Source organism: Drosophila ficusphila, unplaced genomic scaffold (assembly GCF_018152265.1).
Source record: "Drosophila ficusphila isolate 14025-0441.05 unplaced genomic scaffold, ASM1815226v1 contig_198, whole genome shotgun sequence".
In the NCBI taxonomy this organism is placed as follows: Eukaryota; Metazoa; Arthropoda; class Insecta; order Diptera; family Drosophilidae; genus Drosophila; species Drosophila ficusphila.
The window spans coordinates 1,131,554-1,153,178 of NW_025064092.1; the positions used below are offsets into that span (position 1 = coordinate 1,131,554).

Here is a 21,625-nt window from a genome sequence, read left to right on the forward strand (position 1 = left end):
AATACTTGGTGTGTTTTTAGTTTTGTGCGTTTAGTTCTTTGTTGTTGTTTGGCATTTCGCCCGTCGTCTGAAAGTGATATGCGCGCATTTCGGTGATAAGCAGTGTACTTAAAAAATCAGCGACTGTTGACAATTAGTAATGGTTAGTGGGAGCAGCTTGAGATGCTAGAGTGAGGCGCCCGAAGGCGAACGGGAGGAACTGCAAGTGCAACTGCAGCGCGGTGCAAGCGTATGTATGTAATTTTATGTAATTGAAAAGCGAAAAGCAATTTCCCACCCCAACCCCCCAGTCCCCAATCCCACAAAGTCTACAAAGCACCCGATAATCTCGGACTGGGTGCCTCCAATTGCGCCTCGTTTGTCCGATTGAGTTTTTTAAGCAATTGTGAATTGGGAGGCAGGCGAAAATCACAAGACAAATTTACTACGAGCTCAGCTGCGCTGGCGCTCTGCCGCTGTTCTGCCGCCCCGCCTCCTGCGTTGCGCCGCCTCTTCCGCGGAAATCAACAAAAATCAAAAGCCAACATCGCCGATTCAGTCAGTTTGTTCCAGCTTTAAAGCCGCCACTACGCGAATAATTTACTTCCAAAGGGTTATTATTGCTGCTTGAAGAAGTTGGAAAATTTTGTTTAAGCTAACCCAAATAACTTGGCATTGGCTTAGTTATTTTCCATTAAAATAATGCAAAAGTGTTCTATTTGTTTTTCTGTGTATGGAAAGTTTCCCGTCGGCGGAACTTAAGATCTCTGAATGACAGTTATAAAGTGAATATATATTTAACCTAGATTTTCGTGTCTTACGGTCTCTGAATGAAAAGTTATTTATTGAAGAGAAGTGTAGATTCTGATAACGGTTTTCTGATTTGTTTTTGTTAAATTGTGTGTTCTTTTTTAAATATTTCTCATTTGTTAAGTCGTTTCATTTTGTACACCTTTGTTTTCCCTTTCTTTCTTTTGTTCGATGTAATTTCTTTCATTGTTCGTCTTTTACAAAAATCTGACTACTCGATTCTCTTCTTTATCCCCCCGCTGTCATATTGAGGATATCACAAATCTTGTTTGTTGTTCAGATTGTCCAATCGAGATAGTGGTCTATAATTGCTAACAGATCGTTCACACTATAGCTCCCATAGCAATCTAGTTTAGATGAGGGTATTTTCGACTTCGGTCCCCCGAAGCGAACCCTCCATTCTTGTTTTATTGATCAAATATTTGCGTCTACGTGTGCCGTCGATGTGTTTTGGCGATGTCTCAGCGATTATGGAGCTTTGTATGTCAGCTGTTTGTGCTGTTGTTTTACTCGGCACTAGCACATGTTTTATAAGCCCAGCCGTTTCGTTATCAGTGCTAATTAAACTACAGAAGAGAAATCTGTGAGCGGCGGCGATAAGACGATAAGGTCCGAGTTCTGAGTTCTGAATTCTGAGTTCTGAATTCTGAGTTGTGAGCTCTGAGATGGGCGGGATAAGTTCGGATCCGCCGGCAGTGTCGATCGATCAGATTCAGCAGCTCTAATCCATTACGAGTGCTATTGTTCGGTATGGTCTAATCAATCAGCGAGCCGATCTATATTTAGTCCCTGCTGTTGACGTTAATTGACCGCCAGTCTGTCCCACCCCCATCGAACACCCCCCTCCCCCCTTCAGTGACCCTGCCATCAATTATCGCCCAGGTACTGGCCACTCTTCTGGGTTTCACTTGTGCCAATAACAATAAACCATGGAACAATGGGTATACAGAGGAAAAAACCATTCGGGGTATTAGCTTAAAAACACGAAAAAATTATCAATTCAACTTCGTGGGATAACCAGTGGAAAAAAAGCTGCATTGGAAAATTGTCAATTCATTAATTTAATAGCTATTGATTTGTATCCATGGGACTTCACGTGATCGACGCATTCAAAGCCAATCAATCATTATTTTCCCTCGCCAAGAAGAATACAATACAAATAAAAATAAATAAAATTATAAAAATATTCCCATTAACAGGCTAAGAATAATGCATTCAACGGAATTTTATCAACAATCATACGACTGTAAAATATTAAAACAATCATATAGATTTACAAACTTAAAATACATATCAAAATGCTAAAAATAGTTATTTTAAACTTGACTTTTTGATAATAATAATGATGTATTGTGAACAATTACTGTAACTATTTTTAATCCAGGAATCCCTAGATTCCTTCCTAAAGTGTTCTTAAAATATAGGCTTCCTGATGGATATCGAATTGTAGTTTCGAAACAACCAAATTTTAAGTTGCCACACTTGCTGAAATCTTAAAAAAATATATTTTCTGATTAGTCAACATTTTTTTTAACCTGTAAGGGGGCGGGATTGCGGCGGAAGTTACACCCAGAAACCGAGGAAAGGCAATCGCAAAGTAGGCATAAATAGCAACAAATGTCACAGCAGCAGTTGCCGTCGCAAATATTTGTGCAATTGATTAAAACATTCTCGCATCTCTTTCTATATCTTTATTTGTATCTGTATCTTATACGGGCTGTTTGAACTGGCGACAAAAATTTTCCAATTTGTATAACTCGTTATGCGGGCCACGATAATAACATATATATTCTGTAAAGAGTCGGGTGGCACAGACCCCAATAATTGCTGTATTTCGGCTTGTATGTGCTCCCAATGTATTCCCAATTTTCGGGGCAATCGCTTATCAGTAGTGAAAAACACACCCACCAGCTCCGATTTACGATCGCTGGTAGTCGTATATTACGTGCTTTTGGTAATACGCCTGATTAGCCACTGCATTGATTTGAGCCATTATCCATTAGTTGGGTCACTCGCCCGTAAAGTTTTCAACTCCACCGAGAAAGCTGAGCGATTGGCTCGGAATTATTGGATAACCCGGCTGAGTGTGTTTCGCGTACGGCTCACTCTATATTGAGGTCCGCGAATTACTCATTCTTGGCAAGAACAATAGTGTTTGCCTTGTGAATCACTCGAAAACACATCTTCTATAATCTCATATTTAACGTCCATGCCTTCAACTTTTTGTTGGAATCAGTTTTTGATAATGAATTAAACAAGAATTGGGAATCCAATTTTAAGGGAGACACCGCTAAACAAAATGTTATTGCGCCTAAAATAAACAAATTAAAACTTTAATACTTTATATGGTTTTATATGTTATATGTTTTTATGTGTTAATAATTATGTACTTTCTGAATTTTTTGCATGACAAGAAAAAAATAAATTAGTCAGAACATCGTTTTTGTTCGACATAAATGTACATTCGTACTTAACTCGAGATATAAATATCTCTTTATTTTAAATACACGAGATTGTTTTTATAAGTCAGACGACTATATTCTTATGCCTGCCATAAAGGAAAAAATAAAAACTGTTTGATGTGCATTCAGTCATTTTAAATTTTTAATAGGAACCCATTCCTGAAGGCTAGTAAAAGTTTTAGAAAACCTATTTATTTGTTGCTCAAAAATTGTAATTATACGTATTTCAGTATTCAAAGGCTTTACAAGTTGAGTGGCACTTTTACTGCTTAACCAGAATGTTACTATGCGAAGTGTAGATTTAAGTAACATTAAGTGTTGCACTAGGAAATACCCCTAGCAATTCTTGCGCTTGATCGTTTCAGACGCGCTTGAGTGCAGCGCCGATCAACGGAACGGACCCGATCTGGACTGGATTGGACTGAGGTAGCCCCAGAAGCCCCCAGGCCAAGACATCGGCAGCCATGAAGTTCGCCGAGCACCTGTCGGCGCACATAACGCCTGAGTGGCGCAAACAATACATCAACTATGAGGTGAGTCAGGGCCAAAGAGAAAGAAATAGGGGCATTGAAAACTAAAAACCGACTGACAACCCGATTTCTTGTGGCAGGAAATGAAGGCCATGCTGTATTTGGCCGTGGAGGAGGCGCCATCGGTGGAGAGTGTCGAGGACGACGTGCTGAAGCGCCACTTCGCCAACTTCGACGAGAACTTCTTCCACTACTGCGACAAGGAGCTGAAGAAGATCAACACATTCTACTCGGAGAAGCTGGCGGAGGCCACGCGCAAGTTCGCCACCCTGAACGCCGAGCTGAAGACCTCCATCGAGGAGTCGGAGCGGAGCGCCAAGAAGTCCAAGGGCCAGAAGCGGCACGCCGCGCTTCCGGATCGCAAGGCCCGCGAACTGAAGTTGGCCTTCAGCGAGTTCTACCTGAGTCTGATCCTCCTGCAGAACTACCAGAATCTGAATCACACCGGCTTCCGCAAAATACTCAAGAAGCACGATAAAGTAAGTCTGATTTACGGCCACCGCAGAGGCGTCTCTGAACCTTGACCTAGACAAGATCTCTAGGGATTACTCCTAGTCTGCGGAGCAGAAATGTGTGCAACGACACACTTTGTCTGGGTAACAAATAATACAAATTTATTGTAGGCTTTTCATACGAAAGTGCTTTAAAAATAGTCTGCGTTATCGCCGGCAATGAATTATATTCGGTTGCACACGCCAGAGCTTTTCAATTATGTGCTTTGCGGCGAACATCATAAAACAGGAGTGAATCACTCGTTTAACTTAGATAAGAATAATCGGTTTGATATGCTTCAGATCAATGTTTTTGATCTCGGCGTAGAACTTGTCAGAGTTATCTTGCCTGGTACTCTCCTAAAAAATATACAATTTTATTTAGGGGATTACTAAGCGTATGATATTATTTTGAACTCAACAAAGACTTCAACATAATTTGATTGGAAGAGTACAAATTAGCCGGGAACGAAGTAAATGTTTTCTTATTTTTCAATTCAATGAGTTGGAGAGGTATGTTGTGTATATTAACATGAATGTGTTAATTATAGTTCATAAATAGGTGTTTTCAGCTACATATTTGCGTACTAAGAACTAATAATTATTTTGTATCCACAAAATGCTACAAGTTTGAAAAGGTATTCAAAAATATATATTTGCAGTAACAAATGCAAGAAGCAGAGCATAATTGTTTTTCTCTCTGTAAGCTAAAATTAGGACTTCTTTAACTAAAAACCGAAATTTATGTTACTTAAAATTATATTAAATTACCATTCAATGTACTAATGCTTAATTTACCTTTCCTTCTTCGTAGCTCTTGCGCGTCGACAGTGGCGCCAAGTGGAGGCAGGAGTACGTGGAGGCGTCGCACTTCTTCACCAACAAGGACATCGACAACATCATCAATGAGACGGAGACGACGGTCACGGGCGAACTGGAGGGCGGCGATCGGCAGCGGGCGATGAAGCGGCTGCGAGTGCCGCCGCTGGGGGAGCAGCAGAGTCCGTGGACGACCTTCAAGGTGGGCCTCTTCTCCGGCAGCTTCATAGTGCTGGGCATTGTGGTGGTGCTGTCTGCCATCTTCCACGAGATCAGCGGCGAGAACCTGAAGGTCACGTTCCGCCTGTACCGCGGTCCCCTGCTCATCATCGAGTTCATCTTCCTCATCGGCGTGAACATCTACGGCTGGCGGTCGTCAGGCGTGAACCACGTCCTCATCTTCGAGCTCGATCCGCGCAACCATCTGTCCGAACAGCACCTCATGGAACTGGCGGCGATCTTCGGCGTCGTGTGGACGCTAAGCATGCTGAGTTTCCTGTACAGCGCCAGTTTGGCCATTCCGGCCTTCATCAACCCGCTGACGCTCACGCTGATCATGGTGCTCTTCCTGGCCAATCCGTTCCATGTGCTCCACCACGATGCCCGCTTTTGGCTGTGGCGAATCACTGGTCGCTGTCTGTCCGCGCCGTTCTTTCACGTGGGCTTCGCCGATTTCTGGCTGGGCGATCAGCTCAACTCGCTGGCCACAGCGATCCTCGACTTCGAGTACCTCATCTGCTTCTACTTCACGAACGGCAACTGGACGGAGGCCCGGGATGCCTCCATTTGCATGGAGAAGGACTTCATCATTCGGCCGATTGTGAACTGCCTGCCGGCGTGGTTCCGATTTGCCCAGTGCCTGCGGCGATATCGCGACTCGAGGGAGGCCTTTCCCCACTTGGTGAACGCCGGCAAGTACTCCACCACTTTCCTGGTGGTCATCTTCGCCACCCTCAAGAGCTTTCACAGTCGTAAGTCTTCTGATGCGCTCCAATATGAATGTCTTTTAATGGCATTGTGTTTCATTTACTTCAGCCAACTATGCCAGCACTTTTGATAATCCCTACACGTGGTTGTGGATCATCTCCTCGATTGTCTCATCCTGCTACGCCTACACCTGGGATATCAAGATGGATTGGGGACTGTTCGACAAGAACGCCGGCGAGAATACTTTTCTGCGCGAGGAAGTCGTCTACTCATCGACGGTAAGTTAAGTTAGTTAATGTAATTGGACTTTGCTTAAGACGAGATTTTCAGTCAGGTTTCTCAAAGGTCTGAACAAACTCATTTTTTTTTATTGGCTACTAAATTTGTATTTTTATTTCCCATTTGGAAAATGTAGTCCTTTTAAAATGAATTTCTTCTTTATAATACATAAATTTTCTTTAACTTTCAGGGTTTTTACTACTTTGCCATCGTGGAAGATCTGGCGCTTCGCTTTATTTGGGTGCTGTCTTTCTACCTCACCGAGATGAAAATCGTGAGCAGCGACATAATGACCTCCATCACGGGAATCCTGGAGGTGTTCCGGTAAGTCTTCTTCGCAACATATAAATCTTCAGGGTAGAAACAATACCTTTATCCTTTCAGTCGCTTTGTGTGGAACTTCTTCCGGTTGGAGAACGAGCACCTGAACAACTGCGGTAAGTTCCGAGCCGTGCGCGACATCTCGATAGCGCCGCTGGACTCCTCCGACCAGGCGCTCATCCTGCGCATGATGGACGAGGCGGATGGCGTGATCAATCGCTACACGAAGACGAACCGACCGAAGCCCAAGAAGGTCAAGGACCCGGAGAAGAGGAGCCTGCTCCAGAACCGCGGATCGCTGCCCGACCTCAGGATCGATATGGACAGTAAAAAGTTGTAGGCAGCGTTGTAGGTCGCCGCCCACCGAATTGTGCTTCCTAATGAACGATTTTGCGGAACGTGTGTTTACTGATAACTCTGTGTGTACACCACTTTTTTTAAACAATTTTTTTTTTGCGTTGTTTAGCTAATTTGTATATTTAGTGACTAAGTACTTAAAGTTGAGGAGAGACAATGTCCAGCAATAATTAGTGCATAAGATTTCTAACTGATTTAGCATTCCATTTATGCGGTTAACTAACGAAAAAGACCTATGCCTATATCGATAACTATATCTATAACTATAACTATAACCCTTAACCATTAGCCCCTAAGCCACATTTCCGAGTTTCCAAATCCGATTCGAAACCCACACCTTCCACAACAAATTGGAGTAGAGAACGGCAGTATTAGTACTTAGAAAAGGCGAACAAAATAACCGAAAAGAAAGCAAAGCAAAGCAAAAAGAAAAAGCAACCTGCACTACCTGCAGCCACCACATTCCTCTATCTGTCAGTGTATGTTTACCGTTAGTCAATTAGTTAGATTTGCCTTATCTGTTATCTTTCTGTCCACCGTTTGATTGATATGCGACATAGACTGTGACCAAAACGAGATCCAAACTTAACTAAAAACTGAAACTGAAACTAAAACTGAAACTAAAACTGAAACTAAAACTGAAACTAAAACTGAAACTAAAACTGAAAGTGAAAATGAAACCGAAGGGAATTGTATATAGTATACATAGAGTTGTGCCTGTGTGTGTTTTTCTCTCAGTGTGTGTGTGTGCAAGGTCTAGGATTCCAAAGTAGATTCTGTAGAACTGAGTGGAAATGATAAATCTAGGCCTAAAAGTGCAATTATGTTTATGCGGTAAATACAGAAGTCTACATAAAATATACATATAGGCTTAAGGGCATTTCGTCGGATATTTATTGAAGACTTTGTCAATTTTTGCCATAACTAGCTCGTGTTTTGAGCTTTACATTGCCTCTTCAAAATAAACAAATATTATGTGTAAAATTGCTTTTGATACGAAGAACAACTGGTGCACAAAATCGGACCTACTTATTACTCAACGATGTGTTTGTGAAATCTCTCGAGATTTCGAAGAGAAGGCAAGCAAATGTTTAGGAGAAAACATTTCAGTGCCTTCAGTTGAAGCGGAAATCTCCAGGGATTTCAAAAACAAACCGCTCTATCATATAATGAATGGTTCACCAATCTAGGCCTTAAGCTGAGTAGTTAACTTATCCACATACACACACACACCATGTAATGTACACCTTCGCGGGAAAAACTTAAGAATGAAAATGTAACGAAATAAAGACGGCTTGAAGTATGCAGCAAAAAACACTGAAAAAGTAACTAATTGCAGTGTATGGAATGTCTGGCAAGTCTAGCAAATGTTTTCCAGGACTCCGGAAACCAAAGCGGTACCGCGCATTATCCAAAACTCGGGATCGTTGTTGCTGCGCAGGAGAACCGCCAGGATGAAGTTGGTCGAGTGACCCGTGGTGGAGAGCACTCCGGACCGCTGCTGGGTCTTGTACAGTGGAGCCTCGTAGCGCACCGTAGGGGAAACCTCCAAACAGGGCTTAAACCTCACCACCGGCATCCGGCAGAAGAGCTCCCCGAAGTTGGCGTCGCACAAGCCACCTTTGTTCAAGTCCCAGCGAGCCGCCTCGATGAAGATTCCGTGCACGTTGATGATCGCATCCGTGCACTCCGGCAGGCTGCCGTACAGCTTTTGGTCCTGCGAATTGTAGGAAAGTGTGAGAGGGTTTTAATAAGGCGAGCGAGTAACTCAAATATTATCCTGCCTGTCATTTTATCCGAAGTCGAATTCCTCACGATTTGAAACACTTACGTTAATGTTGTTCATGTGCATCTCGAAGAAATCCTGCTGGATGAGCTCCTTCTCGAACACATCGAAGTCGATCTTCAGCGAGTCGATGGGCAGGATGCGTCGGCGGGCGTAGGTCTGCAGGACGCCGGTGAGGAAGGACTGCGGAAAGAAGAAGCCGCTGATCCAGTAGGAGCGCGGTGCTCCGTTCTCGGCCCACTGCTGGATGAAGTCGATCCGGCGCTGGAAGTCGGCTATGTAGCTCGGCAGCGGCTTGATCGAGAGGAAGCTCCGCTTGGCCCAGGATGCGGGCACCTGGTTGTTGAGCAGCGCCTTGAACACGTTCTCCAGGTCCTCGGACATCACCACCAGACCCTTGATCGCCTTCGCCAGGTTCGCCATGCTGTCGTGGATGATGCCCAGTGCGATGTTGAACCGGTCGATCTCCTGCACCAGCACAATCGTCAGCGAGGGCACCTGGCCCTTCGAGTCCAGCTGGGAACAAAATATGCAATACGATTCATGAATCGATGCGATACTCTTAGTCATGGAACATATTTGATCTTAATCCAGTATTTCTTTACCAAGATAGGTATATATAGTACGTATAAACACGTTGGATAACTCACCATGGAGAGCGTGTCGTGGATGGGCTCCCGCTTGATCTTGGTGGCCAGGGCCTTCTGGATGCGCGAGATGGTCTGCTGGCAGATCTCGTTCTCCATGGCCTGACCCTCGTCGGCGGCGGAGCGCGGCTGTCCGAGGAGCAGGGTGCTGATGAAGAAGGCCGTCTCCTTGGTCTGGAACACGATGTTGGCGTTCTGGTTCATGCCGAAGATCTCGGGGTCCTCCAGCACCGGGAAACCCTGGACATACGTGGAGTACTCTGCGAGAGTCTTGCGACGCGGATCGCGGTAATAACTGTCACCGCGACAGTACTTGTAGTCCGGCTGGATGATCCGCTTCGAGGAGAAGATGGTGAGGATGGTGCGTAGACAGCGCAGATCCCAGTAATCCGTCACACGGCCGCCCCAGGTGATGTCCCCGTTGATGTAGAGGATCGCCTCCCAGGGGATCTCGTCCAGGACCTCGCGGTCGATGAAGAAGTCCAGCGTCTTCAGGCCGCAGTCGCGGTCGCTCTCGCTGAACTCGTAGGTGATGTTCCACCCGAGCGGTCCGAACTTCCGCCGCTCCAGGAGAACCGCATGGAACATGCAGAGTCCGAACACGATGGCTCGCCAGTTGCCGTTCTGGATGTGCTGCTCGAAGAAGTCCTGCTTGAGATCAGCGAGCGCCCCGAAAACGTTCGCCTTGATGCCCTTCGGCGGCTCGTTGGTGATCTTCACCGAGTTCTGCAGCACGCTGATCGGGAACGTCTGGATGGGCATCGAGGAGAGGTAGAGTCGGAATTCGGGGTGCGCCTTCGTGATCCCGAGGGTCAGGTTGCGCACGATCGTCTCCAGGGTTTGCATGAACGAGGTGGCCAGGTGGCAGTTCTGCAGGAACACCCAGTGGCCCATCCGCAGGCTCTTGTCGATCAGGTTCTCCGCCAGCGGACCCTGTCCCTGGCCCAGCGAGATCGAGTAGTACTTGTCCGTGAACTGCATCTGGGTGGTGAACTTCAGGAAGCCCGACATCGGATCAGAGCCCGTCGACAGCACGAAGATCAGCGGCGTCACCGCGGAGGTGTCCAAGTAGCTGGGGGGGATTGGAAAAACGTGGATGGGGAATGATTCTTGGGGTGTTTACTTTAAACATGGAAGGGATCATAAAAAGGAAAGATCATATCACCCATAATGTATCTCTTAAATTATATGCATATGCCTACAATAATTTTTTGCCCTAATCGGAATTTAAATTTGTTTGCATTTAGAAATTCAAAGTTTTACAAGAGTAACGTATTTATTTTACACAAGATTTTTGAGATTGGACTTGATTAGTAAGAAAGTGAGTGAGTAAACTGCATATATCCATTTCTAGAAGATCAAGTATAATAACTACAGTATTAAGACAATCCATTGATCAAGATTTTTTACACCTTCGTCGCAATCAAAGAGTCAAGCCGTTAATAAGATGTCTGTAAATTTAATGATTATTCGGCTTAACTTCTTATGTGAAGTTAGTTAACGTTCATACTGGGTTCAAATTAAAACCATTTGTATTATTCGTATAAATTTGACACTCATTAAGTATTAAATTGAGGCTAGCATTGAAAGTAAGATATTCAAATGGCGATGCTGGTCAAGAATACACCTTAAAGGTGTCAATAATGTCACCTTAATTACGTTTTCTCACTCCTGACCAAAAATATAATACTCTTTGGGCATAAAACTTGAAATTTTTGAAATTGAATTCGCCTAAAGTTTGTGGTATTTTTAAATATTTCAACAATGGGCCGTCAGGTACTAAAACTGCTTTAGAAACCCTGATACTTCCGAATAGATCTTGTACTTACACAGAGCTCAGCTGGGTGCCGCCGGAGGCCTCGGTGAAGTACTTGCCCACGGTGGACTGGAGGTAGCAGACGACGTTGAGCAGGAAGCGCGGCTTGCGGAAGGCGCCGATGAACATGAGTTTGTGGAAGACGCGGAGCCGCTTGTTCCACTTGTCCGTGGGCGGCTGGTTGGTCTGGGCGAAGTCGAAGACCTCCTTGTTCTCCTGCAGCTGGATGAAGAAGGGCTTGTCCAGCTCGTTGGTGAAGTTGCCGAAGAAGGCGGGGAAGGTGTCCTCCAGGAAGAGGCACGAGTCCCACTCGATCTGGCTCATTTCGATGTTGGCCGGCTTCTTCTTCGGCCGGATGTTGCCCACGGGGCCGCGGGTGAGGAAGAGGAACTCGTCCTCGGTGACCCGACCCTCCTGCCGCTCCACGGCGAGCGCCAGCAGGAAGCTGAAGATGATCTTGTGGTTCTCGAACAGGCCACGCGATATGTTGTCGAAGATGGCCTTCAGCTCGTCCGTCATCAGAGTGGAGATGCGCACCTCCACCGCCTGCGGCGGGTGGTCCTGCCGCAGCACGTTGCAGAACACCTGGGTGAAGTACTTCAGGCTGTACTGGTACATCGGGTCGATCTCCGCCAGACCCGCCACCACGAAGTACAGGATGGCCCCGCGGGAGGCCAGGATGCGGTAGCGCTCCCGCGACGCCGTGATCACCTTCTCCGTCTCCTCGGTGTCGATCAGTCGGGCGGCGATGATCAGCGATGTTTCCTGCGGCGGAGGGGAATACCATACAATATGCAAGGAAGTACTATAAAATGCAAAGTCGTTTAATAACTCCTGTACAAATCTTTGACCCTTAATTTGCATTTGTTTCATTTCGAGCTTTGCGATATAGTAAGCACGTTTCAATAAACTATCCATATGATGGGTCATTACAATGGTGTAGAATAAGAATTAAGAAATAAAATTAGAATTATCACATTAAAGTGATGAAAACAAATGGTAAACATTGATGTTGAAATCATTCAAAGATGTTGTGGTCTCTAAGAATATAAAATTTTTGATATTAAAAGCTAAAAAGTAATAATTCTCAATACAAAGGCACGAAAATGCAATGTACTTATTTTCTGAGATTATATATTTAGACACCTTTACACTGGTTCTAAGCACCTTTGGACTGAAATTTCTTGCAAAAATGTCCCTATTCAGTGTACTATTCTTAGAGGCTTACTAGAAGTATGGAAACCGACTTTTGAAGTGGTCTTAATCCCCTATATAAATTGGTGGCAAGATATTAATTTATATTGTTTCAATAAAAGTTACCAGTAAACATATCCATGTAACTCAAAACCCACCTTTGCATCGTTGAGTGTCTCCACCAGCTCCTCGTCATCGAGGATGTTGCCCTCGGAGTTGAAGAGCAGCTTGAGCACCTTGTCCTCTAATGCCAGCAGTTGTTGTTTGTCCGAGTTGATCTTGACCACCAGATCGTTTCGCTGGATCTCCATGGCGGGCAGCTCGATGGCCACAATGTCCCTAATGGATGGGTACATGAGTCGTTAGAACTAAAACTGTGCTGTTGGGTTAACCGAAATGAAATATTTTTCATTGTATTTTTCAAAAATAAAAATTTAAAAAAAATAACTCTCAAAAATATCGTTCATTTAACAGTTAGACTGTATCCGTTAAATTCCAAATTATAACAAGTTTTCTGTTACGTTTTGTATTGCTTACAAACTATAATAATTAATTTGCCGCACCTACACATCACCCACAAAACAATTATTCTGAATTGAACTGAACAATCATCCATGAATTTTTAATAATTATAGGTTTCCCATTCCTTTCAAAGTATTTTTTTAGCTAAGCAGTAGTTTATGTTTGTCTTTTCCTAGGTTTCTATGTTCCTAACTGACACACCATTAATTATTTGATTAATTATTTGAGTTTACTCACGCCAGCAGCTGGTCCTCGAGGCCGCTCTCGGTGACGAGGAAGTTGACGAGGGTGACGTTGATGCAGACCTCGGGCAGGTAGTGCGGGTTGGGCAGCTTGGTGGTCATGTAGAGCTTGAAGTTGTCGTCGTAGTCGATGACCATGTCGCCCAGCTTGAGGTAGGTGCGTCCCTCGAAGCGGTACGTCTCCCGCTGGAGGATGGGCCTCAGGCTGGGGTCGATCGTCTCGTTGATCTCCTCGAGCAGAACGGGGTAGCCCTGGCGGACGCTGTTCTCGAGGACGCGCATCATGGAGGCGTCGGTCATCTTGATCACCTGCAGGTTGTTGGCCCGCTCCATGTTGCGGATCCAGCGGTTGGCCTGCTCCTGCGGATCGATCATGAGGGCCCAGCGGAGGGCGCGGGTGGCGTAGATGCCGTTCTCAATGGAGATATTGTCCTTGGGCAGCCCGTCCACGTTCCACTGGCGCATCTCGTACGGATCGCCGAGCACCTTCAGCAGGTTGAACTCGGGGCTCGAGGGGATCTTGTACTCCCGGCACTTGGTCACCCACAGAGCACTCATGTCGCGGCGGTACTCGTGGGAGAAGGCTCCCAAGTAGGCGACGCAGGCGGCGGCCACCAGGACGTCGCCGGGAACGCAGGCCAGGTCGCCAGTGAGCGACTTCACCGTCTCCCGCCAGCGAACCTGCTCGTCGGAGAGCGCCGAGGTGAGCCTGCCCGCCCGGTTGATCCTGCCGTAGGTGAGGTCCACGTTGTCCTGGATCACCTGGAACTCGCGCTGCTTCTCCTCGAGGCTGTCGCGCAGCCCCTGGATCTTGGCCTCCACGGCGGCCAGCTCCTTCTGCTTCTGGCGCAGCACCGTCATCACCTCCTTCAGCTCCGCCTCGGCGGCCTCCTTGCGCTTGATCTTCGGCTCCACCACCTTGTACACCTTGGAGAACTTGTCCATCGAGATCACCCACATGCTCATCGACTTGGCCACCTTCGAGACCTTCTCGAATTTCTGTGGACGAGTTGGTTGGTTAGGTAAGTTTAATGGTGTAACATCTCAAGGTAGATGCTTAAAACAAATAACTTCCAGTTCAACCCCTTGTATTTCACTTCATAGAACATTATATTAAAGGTTTGTAACAAACGTTCATATTTAAGGAGTGTTTAAACAGAAGTGTACAAACATACATATAATATTTGAACAAAATTATCTAGGGTGGCATATGCCGTATGAGATCACCTTATGGAATTTTTTGTTTAAGTCTTTAAAGGCTTTAATGGTAATAGAAAGCTTTAAGAAAAGCAACTTTACAATGTTATTGTTATTGGTGTAAATAAAAAAAGAAAACAAAAAAATATGTAGTATGGTATAGTATTTATGGCAGTCAAAATCAACCATTGTATTTCTGGAGCATTTTTACTGAAAATGTTTAGGTTTGGATTTTGTATTGTGCCCCTTGAGGTTTTTGTGGTTCTGAAAGGCTTCCTTAAAAAGGGTTTGACACTTATCCGACACATTAATCAAAATATAATTAAAGCTACGGGTTTAGAGATATGTTTTTAGGTCTCTAGAGATATCTTATGGAGGAAGGGGAAGGACAAGCACTTACAGCAGGCACGAAGTCCTTGTGATCGATGTACTTCTTGACCTTCTTCAGGGTGTCCTCCTTCATGTGCTCCTTGTCGTACTCGAACAGCCGCTTGATGAAGTTGATGTCCGCCATTATGGCCTTGGCGGATGCCCAAGTGGGTCTAATAGGGGTTAAGTTAATCGTTTCAGTAATATACTGATGGAGAGCCCACCACTCACTTGACTCCCAGCAGGATGCAGACGGCCTCCATGCAGAATTGCACCAGAGCGGGTGGCGTGGTGAAGGACTTCAACTCGTTGATGTCCGCCTTGGTGAGTCCCTTGAGGGCCTCCTCGGCCTCGCGCAAAGCGGGCATCGCGATCTCCAGGTCCTTGCCGGCGTCCTCGGAGATCGCCTGGGCCACCGCCGCCTTCTCCTTGGCGTTCATCTCGTCCTCCAGCACGCTCTGCTTCACCGCGTCCGCCTGCTTGGTCTCCTTGGTCAGGTTGTCCACCAGGGACTTCATCATGGCCGACTTCTCGTCCAGCTGGGGCACCATCACCTCGAGCTCCTTGCCCATCACAGCGATCTGAGGGGGACAAAGGGGATGTTTTCAAAGGGAATAAGAAAGAAGGCTGTAAGTAACCAATTTCCATTGGAAAGTTCTCTAAGTAAAAACATGCACGAAATCTAACAAGTATTAAAATTCAAGTATAAATAAGTCGAGGTAATTTTGTAACTTGTATGCTCATGAGAAGAAGAAACAATTGCTTCCATTATTTTGATGCTTCTCAGGATACATGATTTTTTCTTCTGTTAGACTATTTTGAATGAATTCAGATTACCCCTTTACACTACGACCAAATTAGGATATAAAAGGAGGGTTAGTCACATACCACTTCGTTGGTCTCCAGCAACTTGTTCAGACCGTTGGCTATCCGCTTTCGCTTCGCTATGATCTCCATGTTCTTGATCTTCAGCAGGTTCTGGTAGAGCTTCAGCAACTCCAGATAGCTGCTTGGAGTGGTGTAGTAGTGCCTCTTCATCTCCTTGTAGAACTTCACCGAGGCGTCCTCGACGGTCTGCAAAGGATTCGCTTTAGAGGAGAGAACCTATCGTGAGGTCAATGCCAATCGCAAACCCACCTTGTGCATGAACACAGTGGTGCTGGCCAGCGAGACACGGTCCTCCATTTTGGGCGCGATCTTCGTCAGCAGTCCGAGGGCCACCGAGTAGAGGGCCTCCGTGGGCCAACTGGTGAACCAGTCGATGGTGGTGCAGTTGACCAGCGAGGGGAACATGCGGCATCTGCGGCGGAAGGCATCGCCCACCGGACTCATCGACATCACCACGTGCAGATTGTTGCGCACTCGGTTAATGAAGAACTTGTAGATGTCATCGCGGGTGCAGAGCTAAACCAGATATGAATAAAATAATTGTGGATCAAATGGTAATGTGATTTGGAGTGGGGTACACACATCGTCTTTCCTGTTCTCGTTGCAACCATCACGGGCCTCCAGAATGATCTTCTCGAACTCGTCGCCCTCGAAGAGATTGGGCACCTCGCCGGAATTGAGAATGTTGTTGATGTCCTCGAGGAACTCCTCCTCCACGATCTGGCTGTCGATCAGGAGGAAGGTCACCGGTTGGTTTTCGATCTGTTAAGAGATTAAATAGATAAACTTGCAATGCCTACGTAAAATCTCTTCTATTCAATTTAGTTATTAATGGATACTTGCTACAAATGTTCAGTGTGTGTTCATCAAATGTTAATAAAAAATTAATGAAATGCTACAACTGAGTTTTCAATGGTAAAAATGATACTTTTGTAATAGTATCAATACGTTTGAATATAAAATGCATAAAAAGATATTTCGTTTGGTTAGAAAATAACTAATTTCTACCCAACAGTTAAATAAGTTTAAGCAATCGTATTCATTTATGTATGATTTACAGGGAATGAAAGTTAGTAAGAAAGGCTATACTTAATAAAATTCCATGAAAAATGTAGTATTGCAATAAACCCCCTACTGACACTCATCGCATACAATTTCCAGCCATTTTTCTCTCCGTGTACATAAATCGTGATGCAGTACTCACTCCGGCGATGCGGTAGAGGACTCGCAGGTCCTCGTGGAAGGCGTTGAGGTCGTAGTTGCGCCGCATCTCGATCTGCCAGCAGTTGTACTCGTTGACGTGGGAGGCGAGTCGCGTGAGTGACTGCTTTCCCATTCCTGCCACGCCCACCAGGAGGCCGTTGCCGCGATCGCTGCGGAGGAGTCGGGCGAGGCGCACCGTGTGCTCCATGGCGTCCTGGAAGAGGATCAGCTTCATCTGCTTGCCGACGGCCACCGAGTTGTAGTCCACAATGTAGTCGTTGAGCACGCTCTCCAGCTTGGCGTGGTCGCGGATCTCGTCGTAGATGCGCTCGTTCTTCGGCTTGCCGAAGACCATAAAGTCGCCGAAGAGGATCGGGGGCTCGTCCGCCTCGACCACCGGACGATTGAAGTGGTCCAGGCAGACGTCCCGCATGAGCGACTGGAAGAGCTGCTTGTCGTCCTGGTTGATCAGGCGGTCGTGGAAGACGCGCGTCGTCTCGTGGTAGAAGAGGCGCAGGATCTGCTTCTCCTGGTTGTAGTGCAGGTTGCTCGCCTGCAGGATGCCCTGGATGCACTTGGACAGGTCGCGCAGGTTGAAGATGTAGTGCGATCGGTCCGGCGTGGGCAGCATCACGGTGGCCACCCGCATGTACACGTCCACGCAGGCGTTGACCATCGGTTCGGAGAGAGCGCGCACCGCCGAGGAGAAGGTCTGCAGGAACCCACCGAGGATTCCGTTGAAGATCTGCGTGAGTGTCTCCTCGTTCGGCTTCGGCAGCGAGAAGAGCGCGAAGTGGCGGACGAAGCGCGGCGTCAGTGGATTGCGACCTCCGCCGGGAGGAGCACAGGCGCATCCCAAGACCACATCGAGGATCTCCTTCCAGAAGAGCTTCTCGCGGTCGTAGAAGCCGCCGAAGTCGAGGAACTGGCGCAGCAGCTCGATGGCCGGCGAGGCGCCGTAGGTGTCCAGCTTGGGCATGTTCACGTCGTCGATGAACACGATCACCGTCCTGCCCACCGGAGCACCCAGCTGCGTCTTCTTGCGCTTCTCCAGCGGCCCCTCGATCATCTCCTGGGTGCGCACGCTGCTCGTCTGCGCGGAGAAGTTCAGGATCACCGGGATGACGCGGCCCTCGGAGAGGCGCTTCATGCAGCTGATGGCCAGCACCGTCTTGCCCACTCCCGTGTCACCTGTCACCATCACGGCCATGCCGCGCTTGAACAGCAGATCCGACACGTAGCTGGGGGGGATTTGGGTGGAATCTAGTGGCAGTGCAACGAGGGAACCGCATGGAACTCACCCGTATTTAGTGGTGTCCACCGTGGGCACCTGCATGTCGTAGTACGAGGTGTCCGGGTCGAAGGAGAACTTCGACATGATGTCCAGCCAGCTGCCCCAGTCGAGCTTCTCCAGGTCGATGCGGTAGTTCCACATGCTGTAGTTCGGCAGGCTGTTGGGATTCAGATCATAAGTCGGCATTTCCTGTGCTCTAATTCTACTCTTAAATTGGTAAAAGATGCTCAATTTTTAAAACAAATTAGGTGGAGAGACTAAAATGTTGGTATTTGTTACTCGGAGTTCCCCTAATTTGAATAGAACCATAACTTTTGATTAACGAATTATATTTACTCCTGCGGGAATAGATTAAAACTCTTAAAACTCTTGCAAAGTTCTTGCTCATTAATAAGAAAAGGGAACCCAATTAAATGGGATTATTGTTATTACCAGCTAAGGGTACTATTACCAGCGATGACCCTTGACCCCAGATGGTTGGAGTTACTCCCCCGGAAACCCTAACCCACTCACCTCATGTTCGGGTGCTGGGCGATGGCCTTGCTCCACTGCTCCTCGAAGGAGACCTTCTCGGCGTCCTTGAGGTTCGAGGCGATGGCCCAGAGCACCGCCCAGGCGAAGATCTTGGTGAGCAGCTCCTTGGCCGGCTCCTCGCCGATGGCGGACCACTTGAGCCCCTCCAGCTGCGAGGAGGTGAGTTCGCAGCAGAGCCGCACCTTGGAGCCGAGCACCTGGTGGATGGTGTACACCGCCCGCTTCCTTTCGATCTTCAGGGCCTTGTCGAAGTAGCCGACGAAGAGCTGGTAGCAGAACTCGGCCAGCGGAGCGGGCAGCTTGCGCTCCATGTCCACCTCCCGCCAGGTGTCGATCAGGGGCAGCCAGCCGAGGTCTCCCGGGTCCACGTACACCATTCCGCAGCGGGAGACGGTAGCCGGGGAGGCCTGTAGCAGGTCCTGCACCTCGAAGAGCATGTGGATCCAGGCGGTCAGCTTGATGCGCTCCGAGTTCGCCAGGCAGAGCATCTTGTTGTCGTCCAGCACCGTGTTCAGATTCTCGATCCACACCGCGTCCACAGGCCCGTCGCACATGATCCACTGGTGGATCTCGTCTGCGAGGAGTTGGGGTATTGGAGTCGGGGTATTAAAAAGGTCGATATACAAAAATAAAGGTATCTTGCTGGCAAAAATGAAAGTTAATTGCTTAGAACTAATCTGTAAACTCCGTTTCCAACTGCTTTTCAAAATATTATGTGGTGTATCGATATTAATATGAAGCTATATATTCAATTTAATTCCTATTTGGCAAACACGTATTGTCAGTTTGATACTCTTCCGAATTAATCCATAACCCATAATCCATTCATTTAGTATCGCTCTGATAATGATTAAGTATCTAATTGCAGTTTTAAGTCTATTTGATATTTATATGTGTTGAGATGAGTTCAATTTGATAGGAAAGTCTCATATGGGAAATTATACGTAGTTAATGTTAGGAGTATGTAAAATCCAGAAACTTAAATTTTGAAGAAAGTGTATTAATGAAAGATGAGCGATGTCTGATGTGGTAAGCTCATAAAGTGTGTTAGGTCTCTAAGTGTTTTGAATGTAAAAGCCAACTTAAATTTGCTAGATAGGATGATCTCCCAGCTTAGGCTTTTTAAAATCACCATCCTTAGCTTATCCTGCATAGTGTAACCCTTGGGGAAACTCACCTTCCACCGTGGTGGCTGTTCGCACCGCCAAGCCGAGCAGTCCGTCCTGCCACTCGAGCGTCTTGGCGTCGACGTAGCCGTACAGCTCGTTCATGGTGACCGCCTTGGGGTTCATGGTCTGGATGACCACTGGCCGGAAGTTGGGGTCCTGCACCTCGTTCTCGAAGAGGTGAGCCAAGGCGAACTCGAGGGCGTGCAGCACCACTGACTTTCCCCCGCCGGTGGGTCCGACCAGCATGACGCCCCAGCGGACGCACATCGTCTCGTAGAGCTGCAGGCACTTCCTTATGGTGGTGGGCACCGGCTGGAGGAACTTCTGGCGCAGCCCCAGCCGCAGACTGGCCTCCAGATGGGGATGTTGCGAGTCCGGCAGCTCGACTCCAGGGAACAGATCGCTGAGGATTCCGCGGAAGAGAACTGCGTCGTCCGCCAGGAACTTGGGGATGTTGGAGTCGCGCAGGGCGGCGATCAGGGTGATGTCCTCCCGCTGGTTGGGCGAGGCGCGCTTCAGAGCTCCTGCCATCACCAGGACGGATTTGACGGCTCGCATGCCGAAGTCGTAGTGGTTCTGCTGGCTGAGTTGCTGGCTGCACAGCTGGTACATCTGCACCATCTTCCGCGCCAGGATCTTGGGGTCCTCGAAACCCTCCGAGTACAGGATCACCTCCGAGATGAGCGCGTAGTCGGGCACCATCATCGAGATGGGTCGGAAGAGGGCCTTCAGGTTGTCCGGCAGCTCGGTTCGACCCGCGTATCCGGGATTCATCGTGATGAACACGCAGCACGACCGGTTGATCTTGATCTCCCGACCCTCGAAGATGAACCTACGGAATGGATGGTTCAAGGGGAGGGATCAGTTAGCGAAGAAGTGTTATGTAATCAGTAGATAATAGTTCGTACAATTATCTTTACTGCTTATATTGGTTTCTAATTACAAAACTTTTGTTTACGGGTTTTTAAGTTTGTACTAAAAATAATCAACCAAAATGATTAAATATTTTGCTATAAAGTGAAGTTTATATTCTTCAGTAAGAATTGTAATAAATAAATATACATATATATAAAAATAGATTTTATTTTCCTTTACTGAATAAATCCGTTGATATTATTTAGTAAGAAAGAACTTTTGCAAGAAATAAATCCTTTTCAATGTGCGAAAGTTCATGGTTACCTCAGATAGTTGTACCAAAATAAGTAATCATTTCTGAATCTAAAGCTATCTGTTTTTTTCTGCGTGCATTCTGCAAGGATAGCAAGGACAACTCACCGCTTCACCTTCATGGCCTTGGCGGTCCGGATGGTGATCAGCTGCTGGGCGATGACGGACAAGACCTCGATGTCGATGCGGTTGAACTCGTCGAAGCAGCACCAGGCACCGCACTGCGCCAGTCCGGAGAAGAAGCGACCCATCATCTTGTAGTCCAGGCCGTCGGAGCAGTTGAAGACGACGCACTGCTTGGCCAGCGCCTTGGCCAGATCCTTGGTGGTCTCGGTCTTTCCCGTGCCAGCTGGCCCAGCCGGGGCTCCGCCGAGGTCCATCTGGAAGGCGCCCATCAAACAGAGGTAGCAGCGATCGGTCAGCGGGGTGAGCACCAGGACTCCACCGGCTCCCAAGTACTCGTAGTAGTACGGAATGTTCGCCGCCGCCATGCGGGAGTAAACCGTCTCCGTTTCGTCTGCCCAGTAGAAGCGCAGCATCTTCAGCCAGTTGAAGTCGGAGCTGGGGAGGATTGAGGGAGTAGAGTGTTACGGTACAGAAGGGATTCATCTTCTCTCGACAG

The 21,625-nt window shown here is 47.2% G+C and overlaps 2 protein-coding genes across 4 annotated transcripts in view; one reads left to right on the forward strand and one right to left on the reverse strand.

Moving 5' to 3' along the window:
- Positions 1-8,290, forward strand: LOC108091080 (xenotropic and polytropic retrovirus receptor 1). Of its 2 annotated transcripts, none has more exons than XM_017190084.2 (7): positions 1-233; positions 3,617-3,784; positions 3,862-4,260; positions 5,087-6,062; positions 6,127-6,296; positions 6,488-6,621; positions 6,682-8,290. In XM_017190084.2, the coding sequence occupies exons 2-7, from the start codon at positions 3,716-3,718 to the stop codon at positions 6,956-6,958; spliced, it is 2,025 nt and encodes a 674-aa protein (XP_017045573.1). In that variant the 5' UTR covers positions 1-233; positions 3,617-3,715; the 3' UTR covers positions 6,959-8,290. The 2 variants fall into 2 exon arrangements, with proteins under 2 accessions (XP_017045573.1, XP_017045574.1); XM_017190085.2 differs by having other exon boundaries at positions 1-229.
- The window catches only part of LOC108091079 (dynein axonemal heavy chain 6), a 20,630-nt gene continuing 6,851 nt past the window's right edge, over positions 7,847-21,625 (reverse strand). For both annotated transcript variants that reach the window (XM_017190082.2, XM_017190083.2), the window contains 16 exons: positions 21,112-21,564; positions 19,845-20,668; positions 18,647-19,241; positions 18,141-18,290; positions 16,841-18,080; positions 16,219-16,398; positions 15,886-16,152; positions 15,637-15,822; positions 14,980-15,329; positions 14,780-14,921; positions 13,178-14,181; positions 12,577-12,757; positions 11,238-11,989; positions 9,412-10,480; positions 8,807-9,277; positions 7,847-8,692 (listed from right to left, as the gene is read on the reverse strand). In XM_017190082.2, the coding sequence (XP_017045571.1) occupies positions 8,336-8,692; positions 8,807-9,277; positions 9,412-10,480; positions 11,238-11,989; positions 12,577-12,757; positions 13,178-14,181; positions 14,780-14,921; positions 14,980-15,329; positions 15,637-15,822; positions 15,886-16,152; positions 16,219-16,398; positions 16,841-18,080; positions 18,141-18,290; positions 18,647-19,241; positions 19,845-20,668; positions 21,112-21,564 (8,221 nt within the window). In that variant the 3' untranslated portion in view covers positions 7,847-8,335. The remainder of the gene's footprint in view (positions 8,693-8,806; positions 9,278-9,411; positions 10,481-11,237; positions 11,990-12,576; positions 12,758-13,177; positions 14,182-14,779; positions 14,922-14,979; positions 15,330-15,636; positions 15,823-15,885; positions 16,153-16,218; positions 16,399-16,840; positions 18,081-18,140; positions 18,291-18,646; positions 19,242-19,844; positions 20,669-21,111; positions 21,565-21,625) is intronic.

Bases quoted from the DNA above. Each gene is read 5' to 3' on its own strand.
- LOC108091080 (XM_017190084.2), top strand. From the start codon at position 3,716: ATGAAGTTCGCCGAGCACCTGTCGGCGCACATAACGCCTGAGTGGCGC. The intron at 3,785-3,861 runs GTGAGTCAGGGC...TTCTTGTGGCAG, and splicing joins AACAATACATCAACTATGAG to GAAATGAAGGCCATGCTGTA. The intron at 6,297-6,487 runs GTAAGTTAAGTT...TTTAACTTTCAG, and splicing joins AAGTCGTCTACTCATCGACG to GGTTTTTACTACTTTGCCAT.